General features: G+C 47.9%; 1 protein-coding gene across 1 annotated transcript; it reads left to right on the top strand.

The window, feature by feature from the left end:
- Positions 1-886: 886 nt before the first annotated feature.
- Positions 887-22,690, top strand: LOC106891236 (serine protease 55-like). Its single transcript, XM_014947667.1, has 6 exons — positions 887-890; positions 1,190-1,403; positions 2,765-3,012; positions 3,650-3,777; positions 4,217-7,628; positions 20,116-22,690. Exons 1-5 carry the CDS (start codon positions 887-889, stop codon positions 4,532-4,534), a joined length of 912 nt encoding a protein of 303 aa, XP_014803153.1. The 3' UTR covers positions 4,535-7,628; positions 20,116-22,690.
- The last annotated feature ends 405 nt before the right edge of the window (positions 22,691-23,095 follow it).

Genomic DNA, 23,095 nt, shown 5'->3' with positions numbered 1-23,095 from the left:
CAGAGGAGGCCCCGGAGATGCTGGGAGGGCTGGAGCCCCTCTGCTGGGAGGGGGGGCTGAGAGAGTTGGGGGGGTCAGCCTGGAGAAGAGAAGGCTCCAGGGAGACCTTGGAGCTGCTTCCAGTCCCTCAAGGGGCTCCAGGAGAGATGGGGAGGGACTCTGGATCAGGGAGGGGAGCCACAGGACAAGGGGCAGTGGTCTTAAACTGAAATTGGGGAGATTGAGATGGTCTATTAGGAAGAACTTCTTTGGTGTGAGAGTGGTGAGACCCTGGCCCAGGTTGCCCAGAGAAGCTGTGGCTGCCCCATCCCTGGAGGGGTTCAAGGCCAGGTTGGAAGGGGCTTGGAGCAACCTGGTCTGGTGGGGGGTGTCCCTGCCCAGGGCAGGGGGTTTTGAACTAGATCGTCTTTAAGGTCCCTTCCAACTCAATCCATTCTGTGATTCCATGATTCTGTGAATGCCCTGTAAAAGTCGGTCCGGGACACAGACAGGAATTTCACTGCTCCCCTGGTCCTATTACAGCTCAAGGAAATTCCAGGCCTCTTGGAAATCACCACGCTTCCCTCATCGCCTCAGGAAGGACAGCATCCAACTGTGATGTCAGCAGAAACGAATGGATGTTGTGATGTCACCTGGTGGTTGCCCCTGGCAGAGAGACGTTCTCACCTCTGGTGAGACCATGTCCTGAGGTGTCTGCAGAGGTGTCACCGCTCTGAACGTTGTCTAAGAGTATCGGTCGAAGACTGGGATTGAAATGCAGCTCCTTCTCTTCTTTTGTTTAACATCTCTGATCGGCAGCGTCCATGGAGGCGTTCTTCCTCATTTTTTTTCATCCAGAAATGCCCAGAAGAGCAGAACTGCCAGTAACTCTACAGGATATACACGTATGGGTAAATGAAACAGGCTTATTCCTTGTACCTGATGCCGTGTACGTATAGCTTGTCCTACAGCCTGGTGCTGAGCTCTTCCACTTGTACACCCTAAGCAAGGATTTCATCCAACCTGCCCATGGGAGATGACCTATGGCCCTGCTATCCCCCAAAACTGCCTGGACATTGCTGGGCAGGTTTGAGGAGGCTACAGCGATGCCAAGGGGCTTTGGTGGCGATTGAGTAGCACGGACAATTTCAGAGCAGTGCTTTAGCTGGTGTCCTGCCACTCTAGGTTAGTGGCACGGGCAGCACGTGAGCAACGTGTCTCATTTTGTACCCAGAGTGTGGCCTCCAACCATCTTACGAGTCCTTCCTGGAGACTGGCAAGAAGAGGACAGCGGGGAGATACGCCAAGGCTGGGGAGTTCCCGTGGCACGTGAGCATCCAGAGCCACGGGGAACACATCTGCGGAGGCGCCATCATCAGCGCGTTGTGGATTCTGACTGCGGCCCACTGCGTTGCAGAAGAAGTGTGAGTACTCAGGGGGGGGGAAGTGGGGGCAGCCCAGGCACAGGGGGTTCATAACGTCCCTCCTTGTGGGTGCGGGATGTGTATGTCCTTGGGGTCAAGTGCAACATGTAGGTGACTGGGCCAGAAAGGGAGCCCTGAACACGGGCATCACTTCCTTTGGGGAAAATGAGCCTATTATTGATCAGAGATAGTGCTACAACAGAAATGTGCAGAATTCTATGTAAACGGGAGATGCAGAAGGAGAATATTTTGAAGGATGGACTGAGCAGCCTTCTAGAAATGCCCATGATGCTGTTCTGATGGCCCTGAGCATTTCTTCTACACCTAAAAAGAAGTGTGTTCATCTAAAAAGAAGTGTGTTCATTTAAAAAGAAGTGTGTTCCATGCCAGCTTGTTCTAAGCCCCAAATTACCTTGGCTTTCATACAGCAAACACCTTTACCTCATGGAGAACCTGACTTTAAAACAGGAATTCCTGGGTAAATCAGCCCCAAGCAATGCCCAGGGGCAGAGTCCAGCTCTCTGCAACCCACCCCCTGCCTCAAAATGTGGCAGGTCAGAGAGCTGGGGGAGGGGGGACACTCTGTGTGACAAATGACCTGTGTCACCACAACCTGCGGCACAGCTGGCTGGGGGGCAGCGGGGTCTGGAGCTGCCAGCCCTGGGCACAGCGATCCCAATGATCCAGCCCATTCCATCTGTTCGTTAGCCACCGGGCTATTTATAACTTGGATGCCTTTGCATCCTACCTCTGCACCTCTCTCCCCTGAAAGTTAGCTTTGCCTAGAAGCGAGGGTATATTTCTATGATATTTATAATCAACCTGCCACCAACCTGCCCTTGCAATTTGCCGAGCATCGCCCTACGCTGCTCTGGGGGAGGAGGCACCAGCCTTTATAACAGAATCACAGAATCACATGGGGTTGGAAGGGACCTCTGGAGATCATCTCCTCCAACCCCCTGCCAGAGCAGGTCCACCCAGAGCAGGTCCCACAGGAACATGTCCAGGTGGGGTTTGAATGTCTCCAGAGAAGGAGACTCCATCACCTCCCTGGGCAGCCTCTTCCAGGGCTCTGCCACCCTCACAAGAAAGAAGTTCCTCCTCATGTTTAGGTGGAACTTCTTATATTCAAGTTTGTGCCCGTTTCCTCTTGACCTGTCACTGGGCACCACTGAAAAAAGCCTGGCCCCATCCTCCTGACACCCACCCTTGAAGTATTTAAAAGCATTGATCAGATCCCCCCTCAGCCTTCTCTTCTCCAGACTAAAAAGACCCAAATCCCTCAGCCTCTCATCGTAAGGGAGATAACACAAAGCCTTCAGGTCTGCTTATGTCTGTGCTGCTTCTGTTTTGTTTCTAAGGCCACCAGACCTCACTGTTGTGGTGGGGGGGACTGACCTCAGCCACCCGCTGGAAGAACATAAACCGGAAAACTTGATCATCCACAAAAACTTTGACAGGATGAGCATGGAAAATGACATCGCTCTGATCTTGCTGGGCTCTCCCATCGAGTTCAGCAGTGAGAAAGTCCCCGTCTGCTTGCCCTTCATCCACGACATCGACACGTGGCAGCAGTGCTGGGTTGCTGGGTGGGGATCCGCAAGTGGAGGTGAGATGCTGTTGGGAGATGTATTTGCTGATGGGGGCTCGTTTTTATCCATTTAAAGATCATTTAAGATCATCTGTTCTGGAGAAAGCTCAGTGGACTACCCTTCACAGAGCTTCCACAGGACCCCATGAAGAGTCCCTCAATCTGAGTTCCTCAGACACGTGAGCGAGAAACCCAAGGTGTGCAGTGCAGCTCATCTCAGGTCACCACCAAGAACCAGCAGGATAAGCCATCCCTTTGCGGATCTTCCTGCTCTACCACATCCCAGACTTCATCTATCATCAAAAATAAGTCATTTTTAGAATCCTATTTAGCAATCCTCCACTCCCCCAGATTTCAGCTTTACCCATTAACACCTCTCCCTTCTCTACCTGCTTACCCACCTCCTGGTCTGGCATAAAGTCAGGAGCACAAACCCATCTCTGCTAACAATTGGACAGCCCCTGTAAGCGCTTGGGGTCCCAAGACCATATGGTTGTGCCCTGACCCTCTTGCCCCAAGATGCCTCACAAATCCAGCCAAGAGCAGTCCTAAGGGCTCGTCTCCGGCTGTAGTTTCACGCTTAGAAGCCTCTGCTGCTGTCCAGGGTTTGTTAATCACTCTCTTCTCACTTCCTGGTTATTGGTGGTGGTGCCAGGATCCCACGTGCTGCAGAAGGTGCGGATGAAGCTCATCAGCAGGGAGCAGTGCTTGAAGCAGATCCCCGAGCTGGCGGAGAATGCGCTGTGTGCTAAGCTGGAGAAAGGAGAAAGAGAAGCCTGTGAGGTAAAATAAACAGGCTCCTGGACGGCCACACTGTCCACAAGGTCACAGAGACATTGAATGATTCTATGATAAACTTTAGCGGGTGCCGATGACTTCCACAAGGAGCTGCAACCACTTCCCTACTCTTTAATTAATGTTCGTTAGCTCAGGGTAGCTTCCAGCAGAAGGGGGTTCATACATTGATGACAAAGACATTTCTCAAAGTGGCGCGCACTGAGACAGAGCTTGTGGCTCATCCCCTCCTCTTACCTTCTGTATCTGTTTATTCTCCAGGGATCTCAGGGTTGAGCTGTGACATTTTGAGTCAAAAATGTCCTCGTTCCCTCAAATCCTCACAAACACAGGAAAGAGTTTGATTTTTCCCAATCCATCTGTGGGATGCAACTGTTATGAGAGACCTGAGGTTTGATCCTGCAATAACATCCTCCTTATCCCATAGATGGACAGCGGGGGACCTCTGGTTTGCAGCTACTGGAAGACCATGAAGTGGTTTCAGGTCGCTATCGTCAGCTGGGGAGAAGATTGTGCAGAAGAGCCAAACCATGAGATCTTAGTATCTGTTTACAACTACCGCGACTGGATTGAGACTGAAACAGCCAAGAGGGGGAAACCTTTCTTCACTGAAGGCATAGATATCAGTGCACATGCCAGGATGGCTCCTTCCAGGGTGGTTCCTTCCAGGGCTGAGACACAGCTGGTGTTTCTTGAGTATCCTCTTCTTTTATTTATCTCTTTAATAGCATTTAGAGTACTCTAGAGAGGATTTTTCAAAACATAATAAAAGTCAGAACTACCATCTCATTCTTCTTTTGCTGCTTACCCATATAGTCGTGTCTCAGGTCAACCTGCCCCATCTTGCTGATGTGGACACAGACACCAAAATGAGACCCCGCGGTGAGTCAGAGGAGCAAGGGAGATGCTGGAAAGATGCAATGAGAGATCCAGGACACAGGCAAGAGAAGCCATAATCCTCTGAAAAAACCACAGATTTTCCAAACTGGTGGGTCACATCGGGCCCAGTTGTTTGCTGAGCTCACATGCCAAGTCAAGATGTGGCATCTGAAGGAGCTGCTCCCCTTGGAAAGCTGAAACCCTAAGAAAGGTCTTAGCTTTTTCAGTATCTTAGCTGTTGGCAGGATAGCTCTGGGTTAATGTAACTTCCAGCTAATTATTGGCTGAATTAATATATTTTCTATCTTACCCCACCTCCTCTCTTTCCTTGCCTGTCCCTTCTGAAAAGTTGGTAGCCATCAATTGCAGCCCTCCAGTTATGCGAGTCGTCCCACCACGTTTCTGTGATGGCAACTAGATCGTAGTTTTCTTCCTGCATGATGGCCTCCAGCTCCTCCTGTTTGTTGCCCATGCTGCGTGCATTCATGTAGATACACTTCAGCCGGGCTAATCTTCCCACTATTTTTCTGGAAGGACTGGCACATTTACCTAATAGCATTGGTGCGCTGTTCCCGGGCACCACTTTAGTAGCCCTGGTTCCAACCCCGTCCCCCTTCAAATCTAGTTCAAAGCTCTCTTAATAAGCCGTGCTAACTCCTGTCCCATTATGCTTTTTCCCCTTTGGGTTAGGCTTCCCCCATCTGCTGCAAGCATGCCTGATGACCTGTAGATCATTCTGTGTCCAAAGAAGCCAAAGTCCTGCTGTTTACTCCAGTCTTTTAACCGTGAGTTGATTTGTTGTTTCTTCTTACTTATCCCTTCGTCCATCCCTATGTCTGGTGGGATAGAAGAGAACACCACCTGTGCTCCTGACCCCTTGTCCCAGAGCTCTGAAATCCCTTTTCATTGCCTTGAGGCTTTTGGTAGTCACCTCATCGTTGCCCACTTGAAATATCAGGAGAGGGTAATAATCTGATGGATGAACCAGGGAGTGGATTTTTCTTTGTATATCCTTGGTCCTGGCCCCAGGGAGGCAAGTAATCTCCCTGTGGGACGGGTCTGGCCTACAGATTGGGCCCTCTGTTCCACTGAGAAGGGAGTCCCCTATTACAATCACCCTCCTTTTTTTCTTTGTTGATGAGGTCCTGAGGCACCTGGGTGGGTGACCCATCCAGGGTGCCTCACTGGGGAGATCGTCCTCTCCAGTCTCCTTTGCCTCATCCCCAAAATCCAGGACTCCAAACCTATTTTGCAATTGTAACTGGGAGTGTGAGGGAGGCTGTTGAGGGTTCCGCTTGCCTCTCTGAGGGAGGACCAGCCTCCATTCCCCCCTTTCCATTAAGTCCCCTTTCTCTGCCTGGTGACAGGGCAAAAGGGGATCATCTACTTTTATTAGTGCCTCATCATGCTGCCTTTGTCCCAGGGTATGGCTCCACCAGTCTATTTCGTTTTCGTATTCTCTAATGCGTCTTAACCTTTCCACCTCTTCACGCAGTTCTACCACCTGTCTGAGCAGGTCATTTATCTGCTCACATCGCACACAACGGGTGTCCCTGGGTCCCTGTGGTACCGCAGCCAGGCTCAGGCATTCGGTGCAGCCAGGGCCCTGAACGGCTGCATCTTTGCGGGGAAGCTCGGTCTGAGTTCCCACATTTTTCCTCACAGGGCCTTTGGGGCGTTTGGCCGCCATTTCCTCTCTTGAGCCTGAGCGGACCATTCCCCCTCAGACTCTCCCTTTGTGTCCCGCGCACGAGTCCCCGCTCCGCCCCCTCCCTCTGCCGCTCTCCGCGCGCTCTGTCCAACAGCTGAGGTCCGCTTCCCTCACGCTCTGCGCACGTGCGCCTGCGCGCTCATATCCCCGCCTTTCTGCTCACGCGCGCCCGGCACGCGCTCGGAGCCTGTTGCGGCTATGGCCGCCCACAGCTACGTCAGCCTCTCGGCTCCCCCGCGAGATTCCCGACTGGTTTCGGGTCTCCCCGCTCTCCCTCGGCTTCCCGCCTCCGGGAAACCCCCTCTCCGTCTCAGTCTAGGTCAAATTTAAAGCCGCAGCACTCACCGCTGCCGCTGTCGCTCTCCGCGTGGTCTTCTTTCGGTCTTTTTTTGTCAACTTGCTGGTGTCCGCTGCAATTTCTGTTTTCCCATCTCAAGGGAAGAATAAAGCAGTTATTTTCCTTGCGTAGAGACCCACATTGTGAAAGATAAAGCTGGTACCCTGGGTGAGGCATGGCCTCATAGACTCCCAGGAAAGCAGGTGTATAACAAGATCATCTGTTCTGGAGAAAGCTCAGTGGACTACCCTTCACAGAGCTTCCACAGGACCCCATGAAGAGTCCCTCAATCTGAGTTCCTCAGACACATGAGCGAGAAACCCAAGGTGTGCAGTGCAGCTCATCTCAGGTCACCACCAAGAACCAGCAGGATAAGCCATCCCTTTGCGGATCTTCCTGCTCTACCACATCCCAGACTTCATCTATCATCAAAAATAAGTCATTTTTAGAATCCTATTTAGCAATCCTCCACTCCCCCAGATTTCCGCTTTACCCATTAACACCTCCCCCTTCTCTACCTACTTACCCACCTCCTGGTCTGGCATAAAGTCAGGAGCACAAACCCATCTCTGCTAACAATTGGACAGCCCCTGTAAGCGCTTGGGGTCCCAAGACCATATGGTTGTGCCCTGACCCTCTTGCCCCAAGATGCCTCACAAATCCAGCCAAGAGCAGTCCTAAGGGCTCGTCTCTGGCTGTAGTTTCATGCTTAGAAGCCTCTGCTGCTGTCCAGGGTTTGTTAATCACTCTCTTCTCACTTCCTGGTTATTGGTGGTGGTGCCAGGATCCCACGTGCTGCAGAAGGTGCGGATGAAGCTCATCAGCAGGGAGCAGTGCTTGGAGCAGATCCCCGAGCTGGCGGAGAATGCGCTGTGTGCTAAGCTGGAGAAAGGAGAAAGAGAAGCCTGTGAGGTAAAGTAAACAGGCTCCTGGACGGCCACACTGTCCACAAGGTCACAGAGACATTGAAGGAGAAGCACCTTTGCTTCAGGAATGGATATTGATCCTTCCCAAGGCTTCCTGGGGTTGCTAAAGCTTCTCTGCAGGAGGCCAGAGCAGGATGTCCAGGGGCCAAAGAACTGCCTGCAAAGGCATATTGACCTGAGCAGCAGGGGTGCTGGAAATGAAACACCTTGCTGAGCAGATGAGCCTCTCCTCATGCTCTCTCCCCTGCCCTGATTCCCTCCCTGCAGTGAGAGAGACAGGACCTCTGCGAAGGAAACCATGAGCTGAAAGGAGGAAAAGGGAAAAGGGTGGTTTCCAACAAGTCCCCTTGGGTGAGAGACAATTTTGGATGGCTCTGGGCACAGGAATTTGGACTGTTCTCTCATAGCAATTTAAAAACCCAGTGTCTGCGGCTGCCACGCGGTGGGAGCAATGGGAGGGAGGGTCTCATGCCCCTGCAGAGAGGGCCCAGCACAGCATGGGCTGTGTCCTCCTCTTGCCTGCTGCCCCCTCAGCCCTGGGCAGCTCTATCACCAGGTTAAATACTGAAAAGAGATGGCAAAGTTTGTCCACGATGGTCAAAGCAAAAGAACTGGGTGGGAAATTGAGTCCAGGAGTTTTTAATTTGAATATTATAGACCTTTCCCAGGTGAGGTCATGGCTCTGATACGACTGTTCCTTTGATAAGATGGCAGGTTTGTCTGTGGGTTCCAGATTGAGTTAGATCTTATTGCAATGAGTTAGTGATATGGCATGATGACTTTTGAAGCTAAATAGTGGACTTCAAACGGTATTTGGTATGCAGGACGGCTGAGGGGAGAGAGTTGACACAAACACCCAGGTGTGGGTGTTTCACTGAGAATTTGTGCTCTCAGAACACACTCCAGCTGTGGGGCCGCTGTCATGGCATCATAGAATGGTTTGGGTTGGAAGGGACCTTAAGATCATCCAGTTCCAACACGAGCTGGAACTCTCCTTATGCTGAACAAAGTCGAAGGGACCTTAAAGATTATCCAGTTCCAGCACGAGCTGGAACTCTCCTTATGCCAAACAAAGTTTGAAAGTCAAACCCCACCTTTGCTTTCACAGCATCCAACCTCCAACCCTCCCCTCTGAGTGCCTGGTAAGGACCAAGCGCTCCCTGCAGCCTCTGCTTCAGGATTAAGGTCTCCATCCTCCACTGGGCAAGGGTTTTCTTGGACACGTGCATGTGTTTGCAGGGGGACAGATGGACAGGCACATGTATGCACAGCTTCATCCTGCAGGAACCCATTCATTGAGGGCACTAAACCCACACCCAGGGCAGAGAGAGTGTGCAAAGCTATTGCCATCTATGCCCGTGGCTGGGCAGCAGAGGGGAAGCTTTGCTTTGCAGAATCATTTTTTTGATTAGCCAGGGAGCATCTGTCTCTGAAAGCATTCATCCAGTGACTTTCACCTCCATTAAATTCAATCAAAATTTTTAAAAAGAAAACTGCCACAGGATAACATTAACATGATTAAAGAATGCACTTCCCAGCCCAGCCTGAAGTTCTGCGGCTGAATTATGCCGGTGAAACAGCAAGAGCACTTGTACCCAGCAGAATGAATCTCCTGTATTCAGAAAGCTGATGAGGATGCTATTTTGATCTTCAATAATGTTGGAACCGTCTGAGAAATGAACTAGAAACGCGAGCTTTCCAAGCAGTGGAAGTACATGGCGATTGCTTGTGTGATAACGCTCATAACCCAGCAACTGCCCACTTTTAGTGGAAGTTTGACCAGGCAGAAACGTCTGGCAAACTGAAATTACGAGAGCAAGACAAAACCATACCCTAGGCTAGTGGAGCTCCTTAGGAGTGAAACAGGTGACACGACTTCTCAGGACCAAGCTGGATGGGGCTTTGAGCAACCTGGGCTAGTGGGAGGTGCCGCTGCCCACGGCAGGGAGATGGAATTAGATGATCGGTAAAGTCCCTTCCAACCCAAACCATTCTATGATTCTATGATCAGAATTTGGTAAATTGCTGGAGGGGAAGCATTTTGCTGATGGAAGCACTGATTGAAGTCAGGTAGGGCACATTTTGGCCTTCCTAGGCTGGTTCAGAAATCTACACTAGGCTACCTGGTAATGAAATGGGAGACCAGGTCTGAACCCCATATTCTGCAGCATGGACCACTAGACATCCAATTCATCTGCCCTGGGCCAATAGTGAGACTGTAGACAGTGCAATCTATTGAGCTATTCCTGTCTATGGAGATTATGGGGTTTGTGTCAAATGAGAGTGAGGCCAGATTTCAAAATACTTAAGTCCTTTACGAAGTCAGTGTTGTCAAGGAGGTAGAGCAGCCCTGGGCATGTCTACACCAACCAGCTGTCTCCTGGATGATTTCCAGACACAGCTCAAGCTTTTCCATGGGTCAGGGGCCACCTGCAAGAGAATCACAGAAACATAGAATCACAGAATCATAGAAGGGTTTGGGTGGGAAGGGAACTTCAAAGATCATCCAGCCCAGCAGAATGAATCTCCTGTATTCAGAAAGCTGATGAGGATGCTATTTTGATCTTCAATAATGTTGGAACCGTCTGAGAAATGAACTAGAAACGCGAGCTTTCCAAGCAGTGGAAGTACATGGCGATTGCTTGTGTGATAACGCTCATAACCCAGCAACTGCCCACTTTTAGTGGAAGTTTGACCAGGCAGAAACGTCTGGCAAACTGAAATTATGAGAGCAAGACAAAACCATATCCTAGGCTAGTGGAGCTCCTCAGGAGTGAAACAGGTGACACGACTTCTCAGGACCAAGCTGGATGGGGCTTTGAGCAACCTGGGCTAGTGGGAGGTGCCGCTGCCCAGGGCAGGGAGTTGGAACTAGATGATCGTTAAAGTCCCTTCCAACCCAAACCATTCTGTGATTCTATGATCAGAATTTGCTAATTTGCTGGAGGGGAAGCGTTTTGCTGATGGAAGCACTGATTGAAGTCAGGTAGGGCACATTTTGGCCTTCCTAGGCTGGTTCAGAAATCTGGTGGCTTACCTACACTAGGCTGCCTGGTAATGAACTGGGAGACCAGGTCTGAACCCGACGTTCTGCAGCATGGACCACTAGACATCCAATTAATCTCCCCTGGGCCAATAGTGAGACTGTAGACAGTGCAATCTATTGAGCTATTCCTGTCTATGGAGATTATGGGGTTTGTGTCAAATGAGAGTGAGGCCAGATTTCAAAATACTTAAGTCCTTTACGAAGTCAGTGTTGTCAAGGAGGTAGAGCAGCCCTGGGCATGTCTACACCAACCAGCTGTCTCCTGGATGATTTCCAGACACAGCTCAAGCTTTTCCATGGGTCAGGGGCCACCTGCAAGAGAATCACAGAAACATAGAATCACAGAATCATAGAAGGGTTTGGGTGGGAAGGGAACTTCAAAGATCATCCAGACCAACCCCCCTGCCATGAGCAGGGACATCTTCAACTAGATCAGGTTGATCAGAGCCCCATCCAACCTGACCTGGAAGTAGATCAAAGCCTTACGTTAAGCTTTTCTGAGCTTTGCTGAGAATCAGGATACATTTGTTCAGGCTAAATTTGGCAAGTTGCATGGTCCTGATCTGGATCCTAAGGATTACCATCCATTTGCCCTCTGTGCCATTTGTGTGCTAGATTTCCCCATTGAAGCAAGCTGTTTTATATGCAGTAAGTCCTCACCAAGGCATCACATAGAAGTTTTATTCTACTGACCATTGCCTTAATACTCCCCCGTGGCAACAGGACATGAATAGAAAGGCTTAGATATTTCACCAGCTGCCATCATACTAGTACCAGATGAGACTGATTTGTGGATTACTGAGCGTATTCCTATAATAACTCAAGGAGATGAAATAGCAGAGCTCGCGAGCATTTGTACTTTAAAAAAAAATCCATTCACTTAAAAGAAAAATCTATTGTATAGCAATTCCCTAGCTGTTCTGCAGACAAATATATAGATTGACTGTGAATTAACACTAACAGGATCTGTAATTGACTTATAGTTCTATTTAGTCATAAACATTAGCATTAATGGATGTTCATGGGGTACAAGTGCTAAAGAACAGACACTAGAGATGGCCTATGTGTTATTTTTTCGTCTGCTACATTTCTTCCATGACCCCATGAACCACAATTGATGTCTAATTCCTTGCTTTCTTAAGCATCTTTTGTTAGGCTCTGATGCAACAGCAACTTGAACAATAATTAGAGTATGAGGGACTCACAAAGCAAATGCCTCTTCAGTGTCTTGCCTACCCAGACAAAATTCAGTAAATGGCCCAATTATATTTCAGAGAGGTTCTGCGAAGGAGGTCTGTGGGGGTAGCTGAGCGCTGTGGTGATTAGGACAGAGTGTGTTCAGCTGGGGGGTCACAGTTCACACACAGTTCAGGTCAGCAGCAGGCGAAGGGGGGCCCAGTCCCTGGCCTGACTTTCAGGGGGAGGATTCATTGCGTGGCCACAAACAAGCAGTGGGAGGATGGTTCCAGCCCAGCGTCACCGTGCCCTACGCCGTCCTCTGGAGTGGGGCTGGTTGGACCCATGGGCTGAAGGTATCTACCCCCTTCCACTGACTGTAGCAGGAGGTGGTCTTGGTCATGATAAATACCTGAAAAGATGCTAAGATGCTTCTAGGGTTCTGGGATTGAATTTAGGTCTGTGAAAAAGGCAAGGGAGGACCTCTTCAACTCTACTATGTCCTGCCCACATATACCGTCAGCAGTTTGGGAAGGGCAAATGCCTTTATAGCATCAGGGATGCTCAGGGCCCTCACCCTGCATAGCTCTAGCAATAGCAGTAATTGGGTGGGATTTATCTGTCCAGATACAAATACCTTTCCTATAGCGATCTGCATCTACCATATCATCTTTCCATCAACTGGAAGGAAAAAAACTTCTGACATGTAAGTCATTGAGACTGTTTTAACCATCTATTTTAAATTCATTCCCCATATGAGTGCTTATTGCTCCCCATTAACTAGAAACAAGTCCGAGATGCCAAGCTCAGAGGGAAACACATGGCTCCGAGGTAGGACAGTTGCCTACATGTAAGCCTCCCATGTCATTTCAGATATCCCAGGATATCTCACTGGCATCCCACTTCCCACTCTCTCAAACCATGCCTCAGTGCCAGTAACGTGACTGCAATGGGAGCTTGACACTTCCACTGGAAATGCCAAGGAGAGGTGATCAGTGGAAGTCACCCCTTTGCACCCTCACTTTCTCTGTGTCTTAAGTGTGCTGAACACATGCAGAAGTGATAAAAGCTCTTCCATCCCTTTACAAGCTTTTCCATACTTTTACTGGTGCTAACCTGGCTCCAAAACTGCAAAGGAAGGCTTGTGAAATAGAATTTAAAAAAATAAATAAGTTCTGGGAATGAAAATTGGGTCCATAGAGGTAAATTATCAGAGACTCAAGGGAAGGGTCACAAACCAGGGAAGGCTGGTCAATCCCTCAAGCTCTTCAAGATATCTGAACGGAGGTGGGTAGATGATGGCGTGATTTCTGTCTGTAGGGATGGAGAGTAAGGTCTGAGGTTTAGGCTGTTCTGCCTCTCAGACAAAGGTCTTCTGGGGGCCAGGAGTTAAAGCTAGCCACATTCCAGTTCAAAGTTATTACTAACTATACAAAGTTACTTTACTGCTCTACCTTACCTTAATATTGAAGAGAGTGATCCACGCTCCATCCTTGAGGTGGATCTCCATCACTGAACTGTCACTAACACGATGAGGTGGTTTGTTTGGTTTATTTCCCTAAGGGACAGGTTGCTTTGAGTAGGAAGGTAGAATGACAGAATCATAGAATGGGTTGGGTTGGAAGGGACCTTGGATCACTGGGTTCCAACCCCCCTTCCCAGGTATCCTGGGAAGCCCCAGAACAAAGCAGTTTAAAGGTGTTTCTGCATCTGCAGTCACTTAAATTTGCTCCTGAAGGGTGCTTTGATGTGCAGCTCACAAGAATTAGAAGGCTTTTCCTGTGTCCCATGGTTTTATAGGGCTTTCATCATTTTATCATTTTATGATATGGGCAGAAAAGTGAACACATTCAGGCTGTGGTGGCTTAGTTCTTTCATCTGTCAAAAACATTCCTTCCTATTGCAAGGACCTGGGATGTTGATGATGTCTCCTGTCTCTTCTGCATTCTTCCACTGGGGTGTAGCTTTTGGTCCCTCAAACTGGAGCTGTTTGGTTTGCAGCAAAGGGGTCCAGCATTACTCTGAGTGCCTGGTGAGTGAAGCTGTGGGGAGCAGAACATCTCCAGATCCAGCTGAACACGGAAACCTACTTTGTGCTTGCCCTGGGAGTGGGGGAATGGGTGTGATGACTCAGAGGAGATGCTTCTCATTCAATTCCAGTGAGTCAACATGGCTTTAAGGGAACGTCATGACTCACAGACAGATTTAAGTTCTTTGAAGGAGTCGACAAGCATGTGGCAGAGGGTGATCCAGCTGATGTAACATGCTGAGATTTCCGAAATTCTTTTAATGAGATTTCTCACCAAAGGCTCACGGAGAAACTGAACTGTCGTGAAGTAGAAGGGCTTTGATTTGAAAGGGAGGCAACACAGAGGAAGGATTTGATGGGAGAAAAGGCTCACACGGGGAGTTGTGTTGGCATCCGTGCAAGGAATTGTGATGCTCTAGGAGGGCGAATGCTGAGACAGCCAAGTTGGCCGATGCCACAGCATTATTCAGAGTGGTTTAACATTAAAACTGACCATGCAGAGGTGCAGCAGGATCTCATTTTTCTGTGTGACTGGAGGTTAAAACAGCAGATGCAGTTCATTGTTGATAAAGGCAAAGTAATGGATATAGGGGGGAAGCAACTCCAGCTGTACGCATGCAATAATAGGCTCTGAATTAGCTATTACCATGTGAGAAGAACTTGAAATAACCGTGGATAGTCCTTCAAAACCATAAGCATGAGGGTCTATGGAGGTTAAAAAGGCAATGAGAGCATTAAGAATTATTAGGAAAGGAAGAGATAGCAAAGCAAATGCGTGTTATGGCAGGGCACTAGTCTCGGGAGCCTACGTCTTGTGTGATGTGTGCAATTCCTGTCCACCCCATCTGAGAGCAGAGCAGTGGTTTTAGAAAAGGGGAAAAGGAGAGTAGGAAGGATGAACAGGGACACGGAATGGCTTCTGGTGGGAAAGGGGAACAACACAGGAGGGTCTGAGGCTTGTAAAAGAGAAGTCTGATGGGGATATGACACAGATTTCTAAAGTCATGAGCAACAAGGAGAGGACAGTCAAGAGCGGTCCTCTTGTCACCACTGGTCAGAACACATGAAGGAGGGGGTGTCAGGTGGCCGTATCAGGCAGCAGATTTAAAGCAAAGAGAAGGAAGTGGTTTTTTTTTCATCCAACGGATAATTAAACTGTGGAAGTCACTGACCAGGATGTTGTGGGTATTTATCCTAAGGGATAAATGGATTCAAAAAGCAATTAGATAACTTCCTGGATGAAGATCTCTCTGAGGCTATTAACCACTGTGATGTAAATACAACTCAGTAAATACTTGCCCTGTTTCTCATTCTCCTTCCCTGCACACTTGCTACAGATGACAGTTGGAGAGAGGAGTCTGGGCCACATGGGTCTTTGGCTGGACACGTTATAACTGCCTTTAAGTCCGTGCCACTGTAGATACTGATGGACCCTGCTGGATTGAGCTGGGCGGTCTTGTTCTCCCATTTTCCAGCAAGGGGATGGAGAGACAGAGCACCTGAAGGCTCTTAGCTGAGATCTCAAGGGGATGCCATGAAAGGAGTCGAGATGCCCTGTCTTACCTGGTTCATTTTTGCTACTGGCATGCTAAAAACGGCCCTAGCCTCCTTCCTTCCACCTTTCTCTAAAGGCAGCTTGCTCACGGTGAAATAACTGAAGAAATCATCTGTTTGCCAAAGCCTCTGCTTCCTGCAGCCAGGGCAGCTCTGATGGCCAGTGGTGTTATTCACACGCTGAGTCTCTCCAATTTGAACACCCCTCACCAACACGAAAATGAAACCAGCAAAGGCTTGTCAAGGACTGTGTATCCACCTAACGAGTATCAGATGGGTTGTTCTCCCTCCCCTAGAGCTTCTCCCACCTAAGAAGATTTATGTGGCTGAGTGTGTTTGTTCTGATCAATTACCATGTTGCAGACACAAATACGAAAGGAAGAAGATTACGCTCTTGATCCAGAGCCCACTAAAGTCAGCAGAAAGGCTCCTGATGTTCACAAAAAAGGCTTTGGCCGCGGTGAAAAGGATGAAACTTTTGATCAGCTTCAGTGAACAAAGCGCCTTGTTAGTCAGTGACAGGTTTTATACCCGCCAGAACTACTTATCAGTGAATACATCATTGCTTTCACCTCTCCTAATGGGAGGATTAACGTGCAGTTGTGGAAGGCATGAGTTCAGCACCAGCTCTGATTTGATGCCGTTGCTTTTCACTCGTCTTCTAGTTGAGACAAAACATGCAACAGAAACCAAGATGCTATTTTTAGGTTTTTTTTGTTGTCCAGAAACTTGGCACTCAGACTTGAAGAGCGGGAGCAGGTATCTGGTGTGTGTTGCTGACCAGGAGTATTTCACCAGTGGGATACGGGAGGCTGAAAGCTGAAAGCAGCATTTAATAAGTTCTTCGATCTTAGGAGTCGTTAACCTGAGCGTTCATTAAATTAGTGCTACTGGAAACATCACAGAGCTGAGATAATTGTACCAGTGCTCAAAGCTCGCTCCTCCCACACCTTCTCCTACACGAGGATGGAAAACCTTGGGCCGATGTTTTTGAGAGCTTAAGGTGGATACAAGGATATTCAGAAATATCCAAGAACCGAGGGTTTTTTGGGTTTTTTTCTCTATCTTTACCCCTATAAAAATCAGGCTCCTGATTCATCTGGGCTGCTGCTATAATTATGTGAGCGAGATTATCACACGCAGAGGATGATTTAGCCCACTTAGTGATAAAACCGTGGAGCTAAACAGCTGAAGTTAAGAGAAATGGCATGTTAGATGTTGCACCCATGAAGCAGACCAGCTCAGCCCATGTGGAAAGGGATGTGAAGCAGGATTTGGGTCTCGGGGCTTGTGGATTAGAGAAATGGATTTGCAGCTGCAGCCCAGCTCCCTCTCTGCCCAGGTTTTAAATCCCTTTCTGCAGCTGACAGTCCCCAAAGCCCCGCGGACACCTCTCCCTTTCCTCACCAACTGGCCAGAGAACAAAATGAACACGATTAAAGAGGCAAACAAGGAAAAGCAGATCTGATTTGAAAGGGAAACAGCATGATGTATAGTTTAAAAAGGGATTCCTGGCTCTGCCGTTGCCTCCTGCAAATTGCATCCTTTTTCTGCCGCAGTTTTCTCAGCTGTGAAATACGATAAGACTTTCCCCCCCCCCCAAGGACAGTCACAAGGTATCAGGAATTAACTGGTATTTCAGCGCCCTGGGAGAAGGGTCCTTTGCAAGTGTGAACAGCCTCCATAATCGGACGCTCCGAATGCTGTGCGGGGGCTCTGCCAGCCCTAAAAAAATCTCCTGTATTGGGAAAAAGCCGTCACGACGCGTCCCGACGTGTCACCGGCGAGGGATCATCAGCCGCTGCCGCGTCACTGCCTTGTGGATGGCTCCCACTCCCCCAACTTCATTTATTATCTCTGTGTAGGAGGCTCACAGCATCTTCCTTTCCCTACCAGGATAATACGTTTGGCCGGTTCCTGCCCCGAGGGAATTAGCAGTAAAATTGCCCGTAATTTAATTGCGCGTCCAGCCTGGGAGATGGTCACTCATTCAAACAGGATGCCATCCAAGGACGCTGATAACGCATGGGTCCAAGGTCATTGCAAGGTCACTTGTGTGATTCACGTGAATTCTTGGCTGAAACAGGGTTGGGAAATATCTTGAGATCCTGTGTCTGAAGAGGGTCCAGCAGCACCAGCTGAGATGCAGAGCTCCCCGAGCTGGCGGAGAATGCGCTGTGTGCTAAGCTGGAGAAAGGAGAAAGAGAAGCCTGTGAGGTAAAATAAACAGGCTCCTGGACGGCCACACTGTCCACAAGGTCACAGAGACATTCTATGATTCTATGATAAACTTTAGCGGGTGCCGATGACTTCCACAAGGAGCTGCAACCACTTCCCTACTCTTTAATTAATGTTCGTTAGCTCAGGGTAGCTTCCAGCAGAAGGGGGTTCATACATTGATGACAAAGACATTTCTCAAAGTGGCGCGCACTGAGACAGAGCTTGTGGCTCATCCCCTCCTCTTACCTTCTGTATCTGTTTATTGTCCAGGGATCTCAGGGTTGAGCTGAGGTATTCAATAAGTTCTTCGATCTTAGGAGTCGTTAACCTGAGCGTTCATTAAATTAGTGCTACTGGAAACATCACAGAGCTGAGATAATTGTACCAGTGCTCAAAGCTCGCTCCTCCCACACCTTCTCCTACACGAGGATGGAAAACCTTGGGCCGATGTTTTTGAGAGCTTAAGGTGGATACAAGGATATTCAGAAATATCCAAGAACCGAGGGTTTTTTGGGTTTTTTTCTCTATCTTTACCCCTATAAAAATCAGGCTCCTGATTCATCTGGGCTGCTGCTATAATTATGTGAGCGAGATTATCACACGCAGAGGATGATTTAGCCCACTTAGTGATAAAACCGTGGAGCTAAACAGCTGAAGTTAAGAGAAATGGCATGTTAGATGTTGCACCCATGAAGCAGACCAGCTCAGCCCATGTGGAAAGGGATGTGAAGCAGGATTTGGGTCTCGGGGCTTGTGGATTAGAGAAATGGATTTGCAGCTGCAGCCCAGCTCCCTCTCTGCCCAGGTTTTAAATCCCTTTCTGCAGCTGACAGTCCCCAAAGCCCCGCGGACACCTCTCCCTTTCCTCACCAACTGGCCAGAGAACAAAATGAACACGATTAAAGAGGCAAACAAGGAAAAGCAGATCTGATTTGAAAGGGAAACAGCATGATGTATAGTTTAAAAAGGGATTCCTGGCTCTGCCGTTGCCTCCTGCAAATTGCATCCTTTTTCTGCCGCAGTTTTCTCAGCTGTGAAATACGATAAGACTTTCCCCCCCCCCCAAGGACAGTCACAAGGTATCAGGAATTAACTGGTATTTCAGCGCCCTGGGAGAAGGGTCCTTTGCAAGTGTGAACAGCCTCCATAATCGGACGCTCCGAATGCTGTGCGGGGGCTCTGCCAGCCCTAAAAAAATCTCCTGTATTGGGAAAAAGCCGTCACGACGCGTCCCGACGTGTCACCGGCGAGGGATCATCAGCCGCTGCCGCGTCACTGCCTTGTGGATGGCTCCCACTCCCCCAACTTCATTTATTATCTCTGTGTAGGAGGCTCACAGCATCTTCCTTTCCCTACCAGGATAATACGTTTGGCCTGTTCCTGCCCCGAGGGAATCAGCAGTAAAATTGCCCGTAATTTAATTGCGCGTCCAGCCTGGGAGATGGTCACTCATTCAAACAGGATGCCATCCAAGGACGCTGATAACGCATGGGTCCAAGGTCATTGCAAGGTCACTTGTGTGATTCATGTGAATTCTTGGCTGAAACAGGGTTGGGAAAGATCTTGAGATCCTGTGTCTGAAGAGGGTCCAGCAGCACCAGCTGAGATGCAGACATGTAGCTACAGTAACACTATTTCAGTGCAACCGGTATGGATTTTGTGGTTGGACTTTAAGATCTAAAAGGTCTTTTCCAACCTAAATGATTCTCTGATTTTATGAATGTTGAAGCAACATTTGCTCTGTATTTATCTTAATTTTTCCTTCCTGTACTCATGTTGAACCAAAAAGAAAATAGAAAAAAAATTAAACATATTAATGACCTGGGTACTCTACCTAGTGAAGTGAGTGGGAATTCAGCCATATCAGGAAGAAATTCTTTCCTGTGAAGCTGGTGAGACACTGGAACAGCTTTCCCAGAGAAGTTGTGGATGTCCCATCCTTGGAGGGGTTCAAGGCCAGGTTGGATAGGGCTTGGAGCAACCTGCTCTAGTGGGAGGTGTCCCTGCCCAGGGCAGGGGGTTGGAACTCGATGATCTTTAAAGTGCCTTCAAACCTGAACCATTCTATGATTCTATGATAAACTGTAGCGGGTGCCGATGACTTCCACAAGGAGCTGCAACCACTTCCCTACTCTTTAATTAATGTTCGTTAGCTCAGGGTAGCTTCCAGCAGAAGGGGGTTCATACATTGATGACAAAGACATTTCTCAAAGTGGCGCGCACTGAGACAGAGCTTGTGGCTCATCCCCTCCTCTTACCTTCTGTATCTGTTTATTCTCCAGGGATCTCAGGGTTGAGCTGAGGTATTCTGAGTCAAAAATGTCCTCGTTCCCTCAAATCCTCACAAACACAGGAAAGAGTTTGATTTTTCCCAATCCATCTGTGGGATGCAACTGTTATGAGAGACCTGAGGTTTAATCCTGCAATAACATCCTCCTTATCCCATAGATGGACAGCGGGGGACCTCTGGTTTGCAGCTACTGGAAGACCATGAAGTGGTTTCAGGTCGCTATCGTCAGCTGGGGAGAAGATTGTGCAGAAGAGCCAAACCATGAGATCTTAGTATCTGTTTACAACTACCGCGACTGGATTGAGACTGAAACAGCCAAGAGGGGGAAACCTTTCTTCACTGAAGGCATAGATATCAGTGCACATGCCAGGATGGCTCCTTCCAGGGTGGTTCCTTCCAGGGCTGAGACACAGCTGGTGTTTCTTGAGTATCCTCTTCTTTTATTTATCTCTTTAATAGCATTTAGAGTACTCTAGAGAGGATTTTTCAAAACATAATAAAAGTCAGAACTACCATCTCATTCTTCTTTTGCTGCTTACCCATATAGTCGTGTCTCAGGTCAACCTGCCCCATCTTGCTGATGTGGACACAGACACCAAAATGAGACCCCGCGGTGAGTCAGAGGAGCAAGGGAGATGCTGGAAAGATGCAATGAGAGATCCAGGACACAGGCAAGAGAAGCCATAATCCTCTGAAAAAACCACAGATTTTCCAAACTGGTGGGTCACATCGGGCCCAGTTGTTTGCTGAGCTCACATGCCAAGTCAAGATGTGGCATCTGAAGGAGCTGCTCCCCTTGGAAAGCTGAAACCCTAAGAAAGGTCTTAGCTTTTTCAGTATCTTAGCTGTTGGCAGGATAGCTCTGGGTTAATGTAACTTCCAGCTAATTATTGGCTGAATTAATATATTTTCTATCTTACAGCTAAGTATCTTCAGAGACCACAGCAGCTGCTCAGGTGATATTTGAAGCTCCTGGGACATGACTGCGTGTCGAATTCAGTGTCTATTTAAGCCAGAAAAAGGACAAAAGAACTTTTGGGCAGTGTTGGAAAGTCTAGCATCATAGAACTAATCAGTTGTATTTACCTGGATTGCAAATGCTGGGTTTGGGTTATTAAAGGCAAAAGAGAAAAATTTGGCTGGGTAAGAGAACTGCTCCTGAGCCATCGATAAAATGCTGTCTACAGAAACCCCTGGGCTTTGTAATTAGCCAAAATTAATCCCTTGCAAGCAAATGGTAAATCAAATTGAAATAGCATTGTTTTTTTTAATCTGTTAGAGGCCTTTTACACGTGCTGCTGAGAGGTCCACATCCCAGCCTGAGGTGGGACTGAGCTGGTCCTTCACGCGACGCGTGATCCTTCATTGCTTCTGCAGCATCACAGTGCATGGCAGAACGCAGCCTGGTCATCACAAGGACGTTGCTTGTCTTGGAAGTGATGGGGAAGGAGGCAAGCAGCAAGGTCTCCTTCGTGTCCCACCTTTGCAACAGCATAAAAGCACCTGTAATTTGCAGCAATGATAAAACTCAGTGAATGTGCAATGGGACAGAACCTCACAAATTGGTTTTAATTACCTTGATATTTTCTGGCTAGCTGGTGGAGAAGCCTTGTAAATGAGAATTAATTCATCTACCTTAAGCTAATGCAAACCCATCTTGGCATAAAAGTCAGACTTTATTTTCTGTGTTATCTGAGCAGAAAATAATGCTTAATTATTATTAGTTCTGAGTAATGCTTATGAAAATTGCTCCACATTAATTTCACATGGCTGACTGGCTAATGGATGCATAAGGGTCTTGTAACCCTTTGCAAAAAGACTAATAAAAGCTAAAAACAAGGGGAATATATTACTTTAGCAGCTATTAGTAGTAGACAGTGTCTGCTGGCATTAATACCTATATTTATTTTCCTTTCTATTAATAATATATCAACAGATTCTAGAAGCTGTGGCAGGGGCTGGACATCAGGAAATATTTCCTAATGCTGCAATCTATTCAGCTACAGAATTGTTTCCCCCAAAGGAAATGAGAGATGGCCTCCTGCTTGAATTATTTTAATGTGGGGATTGTATGAAGCACTTTCGCCTGCAGCACAAGGCATGGAAAAAGCCTGCCCTTACAGGCGACTGCAAAAGGACCCAGCAGGTCTTCTCCATCAGTAGCACTTTGCAAACTGATAATGGTTGGTGTTAAATGCAGGTGATGCTGCTTAGTGGTTACAGCAGGGCACTGCTGCTGCGGGGGTCGATCCCTCCTGCTGCTCATTTACTCACTGGCTTTGGGGAAGGAAAGTTTGTGCTTCGTGCCTCAGTTTCCCTACTTGTAAACTGAGATAATGAAGGTGGTTCATTTTGCTATGTGGAAGCATCAGTCCTACAAATTTAAGACCAGGTATGTAGCTGCAAAGGAATAAATGGGAAAGAGACTTTTCTTCCTTATTTAAAACACCATGAAATTCATTAAAGTGAATACATCTTTGCTACTACATCCACTGTTCAATAATTAGGGCGAGAAAGGAGATGTTTGTTTAATATTTCTGTGCTGTAAGTAGGTCTGATGAAAGCACGCTGGTGCTGTGTTTTGTTTCAAAGGTGTTTGTGTTTTGAGAGAACACATCACTTTTGATTATGGATTTGATGGGAATGTGTTGGAGCCACACAAAATCAAAATGCAATGTATCAGCTTTGTCATTAACATTTCAACGTGACCCATTAATTTTTTAAGCTTTGTAACATCAGTGTACTCTGTTCCTTATGTTAGTGTATTTGTGGGTTTAGATCATCTAAGTGAAAAGTTTCCCAACTGAACTACCTGAAACGTAGGATCGTGTATGAAAAGGAGTAACTCTTGAAAATTGAGACATTCAGCCATGAGTCCTCTGAAATTCCTTAGGACGGCTATTGGCAGAAGAAATCTTTGCTCTTTGTCCTTTCTCCTTTGATGATAATGGAAGAGAATTTGAATGGACTTGTGCCTTGGACATAGGAGGGAAGGAATTTTCTCACCACCAATGTGAACTGCATTGCTTCAGTCCGGGGTGCATAAGAACCTGGGTAAAAGATAGGAAAGATAGGATTTTCCCTGAAGATGGTCATTTCAAGCAAAAATTTTGGTCTGAACAACCTTGGTCTGAACAG

The sequence above is a fragment of the Calidris pugnax genome, unplaced genomic scaffold (assembly GCF_001431845.1).
Source record: "Calidris pugnax isolate Ruff unplaced genomic scaffold, ASM143184v1 scaffold154, whole genome shotgun sequence".
In the NCBI taxonomy this organism is placed as follows: Eukaryota; Metazoa; Chordata; class Aves; order Charadriiformes; family Scolopacidae; genus Calidris; species Calidris pugnax.
Note: the sequence above shows the minus strand (reverse complement) of the source record. Positions and strands in the feature narration are given on the sequence as shown.